The sequence below is a fragment of the Centroberyx gerrardi genome, chromosome 11, assembly GCF_048128805.1.
Source record: "Centroberyx gerrardi isolate f3 chromosome 11, fCenGer3.hap1.cur.20231027, whole genome shotgun sequence".
NCBI lineage: Eukaryota > Metazoa > Chordata > Actinopteri > Beryciformes > Berycidae > Centroberyx > Centroberyx gerrardi.
Window position 1 is genome coordinate 30,682,696 of NC_136007.1, and position 8,873 is coordinate 30,691,568.

The following is an 8,873-nucleotide window of genomic DNA, read 5'->3' on the forward strand; positions in this document are numbered from 1 at the left end:
ACAAGGGTGAGAGACATAAATATGGTCATAAATATTAATTGACTGCATATCACCTGTAAGACAACATTTAGGGCTTACCTGCCCTATGAGTTTGAGGAAACGACGTGATTCTCAAAGCGGAAACGCATTGGAGCTTGTGTACGAAGAAGATGAGAGATTATTTTACAGTAGCTCACGTAATGATGGCTTCAGATAGTAATGAAGGTGTTATTATATGTGCTTGCAAAGGCATCCGAACTTGTCTTCTATGTGAGGAGTTTAAGGGAAAAGGACAATTAAAGGAGGATGGACCACAGGTAAACATTTCTCATTTGCTGAATGCTAACTTAGCCGAGTGCTAACTTATATCTCTCATATGTTTCAGGACACATGTAGCTGTCATATCTTTTACAGACCTCACGCTATTTATTTACCTGCATATCGTATTTTGTATTTTGTATACCATTCAGTACGTTACATCCCCTTTCTTACTTTTTTTTTTTACGTCTTCAACAAAAATAAAGGTATTGCCAACAGGCACAACTCATTGTTGGCTTTCAGTTGCACAACCTTATTCAATAAAATACAGAGGTGAGACCAAGTCAACTTTGCTCAAGTCCCAAGTCAGTCTCAAGTCTTGAGGCACAAGTCTCAAGTCAAGTCCCATGTCTAAATGTAGAACAGCAAGTCAAGTCAGAACAAATCAAGAGTCCAGTATCAATTTAATATCTTAAAGAAAACTAAATATCTAGGACTTTTCAATGCAATATGGTTTTAATGGTAAGAGCAGCATGAGTTTGATTTCTATAATCAGTTTCAACTTTAATAAATTCAATCATTCCATACAAATTCAGAAAACAGAATTTAAATTCAGTCGTCTGGTGGAACAAATCTCATCACTTTCAATCGAAGTCATTTACACAAACACAAGATCTCAAGTCAAGACTTTAGAAACCTTTTCAAGTCATCAAAGTACAAGTCAAAGTCAAGTCCCAAGTCACCAGAACCCAAGTCAAGTCTCAAGCAATTAAAATTGTGACTCCAGTCTGACTTGAGTCACGTGACTCGAGTCTCCACCTCTGATAAAATAAAATAAAAACCTTCTCAATGCCTTCCAGCTCACATTTCTAATACAGTATAGCAGTGCAACTGTGTCTTTGCAACACTTACTGTCTGACCTGTTTATGTACACTTATTTAACATGAACTGATAAATGTTCAGTCAGTTCAATTCAGTCTTTGTATCTGACTGGAATCTTAACTTGTCTACCAGATTTTGTGTGACTGTGACTGACTTGAAGGCGTGTCATTGCTCTGAGTAATTTGTGTGTATGTAAGCTGTTCAGTGTCACTTGTATTAGTGTCTTTCATGCCTGTATCGTGATATATAACAATGTCTTGTGTGTCACTGGGTAGGAATTCCCTCTGGCCTGTCTGCAGTAGATGCTTCTGCCTTCTGTAGGTTTTACCATGTGGTGTACGCACTAAAAAAAGAATCTTGGTTGCTCATCTCAAAGCTTAGAGCTTTCATCATCAAGCATGATCTGCCAAAATCCTTGGTTGTCATCTAGTACTGAAAAGTAGCCTGGTTGAGTTCTTGAAGATCCGTGCATATCCTTATCTTCTTTGGTGTGACAACAGTGACCATGCTATTCGCAGAGTCTTTTGGTTCAGTTTGTTTTGCTATCGTTCCAATTTTTTCCATTCAGTTTAGTTCTTCCACAGCTCTGTCCCTGAGAGCAACTGGTCAATCTGAATATGCTGTTGTCCTGGTAGGCATCCAAATCCAGAGAATAGATCATCAAAGTCTTTCAAAATGTCTTGTTCTACATAGCCTAATTGACATGAGGGATTCACTTTACTCTGCCAAGTACTGATGGAACATTATATAGCAAGATTTAAAACTTTTGACCTTTGTACTCACAGGTGGTTTTTTTGCCCAGCGGCGCCATCCTGTGGCCAAAATATGCCCTAAGCTTCAGTCTTCCTCTGATATCCAGTGAGTTGAATCTAGGCCTATTTGCTGACATGACATTGCAGTCTGCACCAGGGTCCAGTTTGAATGTCACATTCCTCCTGTTTCTTTTCAGACTCGTAGTCCATTTATATATCTCTGCGGTGTGGATAGCTCCGATGCAGTTTTCATGCTCCACTGTGATTGTGCCAACAAACATGTCATTACAGTCTTCATTCTGTTCAACTGTATGCATTAGTTTGGCTTTGTTCAGTCCGTGATTTGCACATTTTTGCGAAGTGATTCTTCTTTTGGCATGACTTGCATGTTTGACCAAAAGTTGGGCATTTCTTATGCTCAGCCATATCTGCTGCAGTCAATGTCCTTTTGTATTTTTGTACTGACCAGCAGCAAACAAGTTAGGTTGTGCTTTGTAAGCTGTAAACATATTAATTTTTCCGCTTAGGTTGTGCATCATTTCCTCTACGATCCTGTGTTGAGGTTAGCCGTGCGCGAAGATGGCGAGCCTGCCTCTTTCCCCTTTCCCGGTGTCTTTCTGTGGGAAAACTTCATATCGGAAGAGGAGGAGAAGGAGCTGATAAGCAAGATGGACCAAGACGTGTGGAACCAGTCCCAGTCTGGTCGAAGGAAACAGGTTATGTGCAACACAGTCAGTTTCTATATGTCATGGGCATGTACCTGCAATGTGACCATGCCCAATGGTGCCTGCGTGTCTGAGGGTGCGATCACACCTACAGTTTGTTTTCTTTGGTCTGAACCATAGTGGAAAAGTTTACTCTGTTGTTTCTTTGTATTTGGTTTGTTTAGGTTCACACTGCAAGTGGATCAGGGCTGTAATATACCTTTTCTGGTGTTCATACCAGTTAAGAACACATGAAGAAATAGCTGTATATGAGCATCAGTCCAGACTGTGTTTTGCCCTCGCTTCATTTTGTTATGTTAGGCTTTCCAAGCAAGAGTAACTGCTGGCTATCAGTTCAGTCAACATCCGTCTCTTTATACCCCAAAAAAGTTGTATTTTGGGGTTGATTCCTGTAGTTGGTTCAGATTACATTCTTACTCCTCATAAACCGCACCACAGTTCGCTTGAAAGAGGACTGAGACTCACATTTTCAGGCTTTTCGATGTGGATATTTGGTGCCACCCAAATTCGAATTACTTTGTTCTCACCTGCGCAAACGAACCAAACTAAAGGAGTAAATGCTTCAGAGTTTGAGTGAACTGCTCCAAACATACTTGGTGTGAGCGCACCCTAACTGCAAGGTCACTTTTCACTCCAATCCAACTCTCACACATGAAATAAACAAAATTCTGCTCCTATATTATTACAGGACTTTGGCCCAAAGGTGAACTTCAAGAAACGGAAAGTGCGTTTCGGCGGCTTCAGCGGGCTGCCCGGACTGAGCCGAGACCTAGTGCTCCGGATGCAGCAGGAGCCGACTCTAGCTGGCTTCCGGCCGGTGGAGCAGTGCAACCTGGATTACCATCCCGAGCGAGGTTCTGCCATCGATCCGCACCTAGATGACTCCTGGCTGTGGGGAGAACACCTGGTCACCATTAATATGTTATCAGACACCACACTCGCTATGTCCCTTGAACAGGGTCTAGCAGAGCTGGGACTAGCGGAAGAAGTCCAGGTAGCCGTGCATCTCCCTCGTCGATCCCTAGTGGTGTTACACAGTGAGGCGCGACACAGATGGAAACACGCCATCCACAGGAAAGACATTCACGGACGCAGAGTTTGCAGCACCTACAGAGAGCTGTCTGCAGAGTTCCTACCTGGAGGACAGCAGGCAGAGCTGGGAGCTCAGCTGTTAAACATTGCTCTGAGTTTCCAGGGGACTCCAGTATAGGCTGACTTTTCCGACATCTTGGACATGTCTCAGTCTTGTGCCTTTTTGACTCAGATTTGTCTTGGATTGGATTGGACTATTGGATTTTGACTTTTGACTGATTTTCAAAGATACGTTTTCTCCACCTGATTCTCCTTCACTAATTCAAGGAATTACACCTGTGTATAGTATGGAATGGTCCTCAAACTTCTATGCATGAATTAGTCCAAATCATATGTTATCATATGGGTTGATGGATGTTGAAGGGTATTGGCCTTATTCACACAACAGTCAAGGTGGGAAACTCTACCTGGAGCGAGTCTAGCCCACTCTGTCCTACTGTTGTGAACCAAGATGTATCATACAAACATTTAGCATTTCACAGATTCACAGTGAAAAACATATTAGAAACAAACAGAGTCTAGCCTAGGTAGCTAGTTTGTAGCTTACTGACTAGTAAGCTAGCTAACTAATTTCCCTGCTAAATTCAAGCAGTTGTTGTCATTGTTCCGGAGATTGCTAGCTAAATTGATAACTGTTAGGTCTATCTGAAGTCCTCACTTAGGTGTTGAAGTAATGCTGGTTTCATATGGGTAGAATTTCCCACATGCTCAAAATGGCCGCTGTGTGAATAAGGTCAGTAGTATCCTACAGAGCTCTTGCATATAGATCTACATTTGAAAAGACATGTACACTGTTTATTGCCAATTTTGGTCTTGGTCTTGAATAGGACTTTGCTGTGGTCTGTCTTGACTTGGCCTCGACTGGACCTGGTCTGGGAATTGACTTGGACTTGAATAACATGGTCTTGACTACAGCACTGACGCAGAGCCACATTTAGTTGAACATGCATCATATCAGCCTGATTCTGATTCTGATCAGCCTGCTATTCAGATGGACACAGATGTACACACACCAGTCTCACACACCTGGACCTGTCTGACTTGCTGCCCAATAAGGTTCAATTGCTGATTTCAGGCGAGAATATTTCATGTTCCTGTTAAACTAAAGAGTATTCCTCTTTGTTTATCCCTTACTGGACGTCAGCAGGGGCGGGGGTAAGACTTAGGGATGACCCCTTTACATTAGAATGTTAGTTCTTTCCTGCCTTAAACCAACAAATCCTGTGCCTGCCAAAAGATACACAACTGCATCACCAATTGAACTTATTAGCTGAATACCTTAAATCAGACCAGTTGGTAGTACAACAATTCCTTGACCTTTCTGTGTGGAGTTTGCATGTTCTCCCTGTGTTCTCCTGGGCTTCCCCCTGCAAGTCAGGTGGATTGAAGACTCTAAATTGTCCATAGGTGTGAATGTGAGTGTCTATCTATCTATCTATCTGTGTTAGCCCTGTGATGGAATTTATCCCCAATTTATCCCCTTTGTACTAATGAGGCTAGTTATTTTGTCTTTAACACATCTTTAACCATCCTTGACAGAGGAGACAAATTTCTTCTAATGCCAGATGTTCAGGAGCTCTCTTATTTTGTCATTGGTTGAATTTGAAGATATTTTTGGCAGCTAATACAACACATGATTTAAGTTCCTGATTGATCAATTATGAAGGGTCTTTCATCTCACATATAGTATGTTAATATAGAACTTCTTAGGTCTTAACAATTTGTCAGTTGTCAAATTGTTGATTGTCCTTGTCATTGCCAATTTTCTGGAATTTTGTCTGCATCTCTGATTTACATGACATGAATGACACCTTATCACAAGCTTAGCATTATGTCAAAAGTGTGTAATAGACTTGGCATAATACACTGCACATAGGACACAGTGGTTGGCTGCAAATCAGAATCACCAGAAATGAGGTTATATAATTTTTTCCAAATTTTGGTGTAAGTGATATGTACCATTTTTCAGGATTTTGCCCCTGGGAGATGGAGCGTGCGCAACTCATTTTACATCACACTTTGCATGTTTAGTGTAAATATATATTAATATATTATTAATATATTATATTAAGTATAGTAGTTTTTGTACAAGAAGGGTATGGCTGCAGACTGCAGTCTCAAGCCCCTCTGCCCGAAACATGAGAAACCAACCACTAACTTACATTGCAGACAATTAGATCTTAGGAGGAAGGAGAACAACAGGTAAATTCACATGGACATTGACAAGAATTTTAATTTTGGTAATCTGAGTATGTACAATTTTAGGATGTTCCATCAATAATCTATCTGCTTTTCACTGTATTACTTTTATTGCAAATTAAATATATTTTAGGTGAAGTTCTACTTGAGCACATTATTACTGGAGAGGAACGGCTTCCATGACATTCTTACAAAAAATAACTAGACTTGCTTTTTATCTATATATTCTGGTATCTATTTTTTATGTGTGCTACCACTTGCCACTGCAAAGAACCTGTTTTCCCACAGGAATCATTAAAGTTTCACCTCATTTAATATGGTGGAGATTGTAAATACATGTCTTCCCACTTGTAAAAATGTCCAACCAGCACAGAAATGTCAACACACTTGGTATGAAGTGTGTATAAAGTGCTTTCAGTAAAACAAACACAATGAATAATTTGTCATCATATAGACCTAAATCATTTTCAAATGTTTAAAATGTCATGGAAAGTCATAGCTAATTATAACTAAACTACTTCTGTAAAATCTTGTGGTTGACATTACAATGTTAAACTAGAGGACTAATCTGTTTACCCTCCGTTCAGCCAATTTCCAATGTGAAATTTTCTTCTTCTTTTTTTGCCCAAGGTAAGGAAAATAAAATTAGGTTGTTTTGTGTAACGTGCTTGCAAAATATGAATGCCGACCTCTTCCTTATTTTCACTTGCTCTTTTTGCTCCCTCAACATCAAAATAGCAAATAATAATCAAATATATAGTTTCAAAAAGGTATATTTTATGTTTTAGGTTGCAGCTACCTCTTCCAAACACTTTCCAGCAGGGGTAGAAGGCCAGGCCACTACTGTGTGAATCATAAGGAATTACTTTATCGTACTTCCCATTAGTAAGTGTTCAGAGTTCATCTAGGATAAGTTGCAATATCACACTCCAAATTTTGTGTCAATGGTTTCCATGACAGACACAAATTCTAACATGAACCCATATGCTAACCCATGCAATGACTAAATGAGGAATACAAGTTTGACTTATTTTGTAAGTTTATTTGTGAGCAAGTCATTCAAAAGTGGATAAAATAGCAGACCTTTTTAAATTAGGCTACTACTACTACTATTACTACTACTTCTTCTAGCATAACTACTACTACTACTAGCATAACTACTACTACTACTACTTCTAGCATAACTACTACTTACTACTGAACTAAATATACACTAAAGTATTGTAACTGTACTCAGGAATTATAACTGCAAGACAGTAGTCACAACTGAGCTGAGAAAAACTGTAACTGTATTCAAAAGTATTGTAACTTAAAGAAAACCATTTGCTAGTGCACAGTGCAAGTCACATATGTGTTTTTGGTGTTTACATAAGCATGGAAATTGCACACACACTATTGCAAATTGTAGGGGAGAGTGGGGCTAGTTGTCACATGGGTAAGTTGTCTCAGTGGCTTTATTTCTGAAACTAAATATTTTAGAGCCAAAAGTCTATTTACACAAATGTTTACTTTCTTTATAAGAGGTTACCTATGCTGAATATAACAGTATAAGTCAAAACACTCTAACATAAGAACAATTTGATACATAGGCAGATTACTGTTATTACAGTTTTCTTTAAGTGACTAAGAAGCCATTTTACATCATAAAAAATCAAATGAAATGTGTATATATTACATGTACATTAATATATCATACTGGTAGAAATTGTACCAGAATTTGTTTGTCTCTGCATCCCAGGATAGGTGAGGGAAGGGTTATTTTACTTGGTGTGTGGTGGGTGTCGATTGATCTGTAATTTGAGTGAAATGTGTAAATATGCTGTTTGATGGAAAAGTTGAAAGAAACAAATAAATTCATAAGCTAGTCAGTTGAATGTGCAAGTACAGCCTGAGCAAAGATGTTCTCTGTGTATGCTCCCTTAGAAATCACAGAGTAATGGATTAAAAAAAAAAGTTTTTATTCATGCTTGGTGGGTCCCCCCCCCACCCCAAAAAAAAAAAATCATCTGTTTAATAGTATTTGTTTATTTTTGTTTTAGTGAGTTATCCCAAGCAATTTGATTTTCTTAACCTGCTGAATAGGTTCATTTGCAACTTTCAGTTCTAGTTTTGGATCACTTGCCAACCCATGTCTGGATCCAAAAATAATGCTTTTGGATTTGAATACTAGTTTATTACTTTGAACCCAATCATAGACTGTGACAAGCACTTCTAACAGAACATTATTGAGTTCATTTGTAGATGATGCAGCATAAAAAAAAAGTGCCACATCGTCAGCATATAATGCCACCTTGGCCTCCTTAGTTACACATGGAAAACAAAAATAAGAAAATTAGAGAATATCCAGGCAACCTCCTTGTGGGACTCCACAATGCACGTTCTTACAGTAGACAACTATTATAAAAATGTTCATTCTGGAGGACAGGTAACTCTTCAGTCATGAAGTGGCTGATGGTTTGAATCCTTCGACTTTTTTTGTGAATTTTATTGTGATTTAGAGTGATTTTTGAAAGAGTGAAATGTTCACCGTTTTTTTGTGATAAAATGTAAGGATGTACATGAGGTGTTCATGTAATAAATTTACTAGTTCAAGATTTAGACACCCTTTCATTATTGCAAAGAAAAAGAAAAGTAGGCTACAGGAAACACCGGTATGCAATGCAATGCAGCCAGGAGTAGGCTATGTAACATAAGAAGACATTAAAGGAATAACGTACATATATTTATCAATTTCACAGCTTTCTGTGTATAGCATAGTGTTCATTGTTCACTATCCTTGTAGGACATTGAAAACAATGTTTTTCGTCTGTAAACTTACACTCGTGAATAAGAAATTTTGCCATTAAGAGGATAATTAATAGTGATAATTGAATATGTTGAGTTGTCCTTCTATCACAAAGAAAAACAGTATATGCACATCCCCATGAGGACAGCAATACACTGTGTGCGGACCTTACTTCTATTACACTCAAAGAAACTTAAAAAC

The 8,873-nt window shown here is 38.7% G+C and overlaps 1 protein-coding gene across 1 annotated transcript; it reads left to right on the forward strand.

Moving 5' to 3' along the window:
• The first annotated feature begins 148 nt into the window (after positions 1-148).
• alkbh4 (alkB homolog 4, lysine demthylase) lies at positions 149-3,919 on the forward strand. Its single transcript, XM_071926974.1, has 3 exons — positions 149-296; positions 2,399-2,587; positions 3,285-3,919. The coding sequence occupies exons 1-3, from the start codon at positions 150-152 to the stop codon at positions 3,804-3,806; spliced, it is 858 nt and encodes a 285-aa protein (XP_071783075.1). The 5' UTR covers position 149; the 3' UTR covers positions 3,807-3,919.
• The last annotated feature ends 4,954 nt before the right edge of the window (positions 3,920-8,873 follow it).

What these genes read in the sequence shown, in the direction of transcription:
- alkbh4 (XM_071926974.1), top strand. Translation starts at nt 150, where the DNA reads ATGAGAGATTATTTTACAGTAGCTCACGTAATGATGGCTTCAGATAGT. An exon ending in TAAAGGAGGATGGACCACAG is followed by an intron (nt 297 to 2,398) that starts GTAAACATTTCT and finishes TTTTCCGCTTAG; the next exon opens with GTTGTGCATCATTTCCTCTA. An exon ending in AGTCTGGTCGAAGGAAACAG is followed by an intron (nt 2,588 to 3,284) that starts GTTATGTGCAAC and finishes ATATTATTACAG; the next exon opens with GACTTTGGCCCAAAGGTGAA.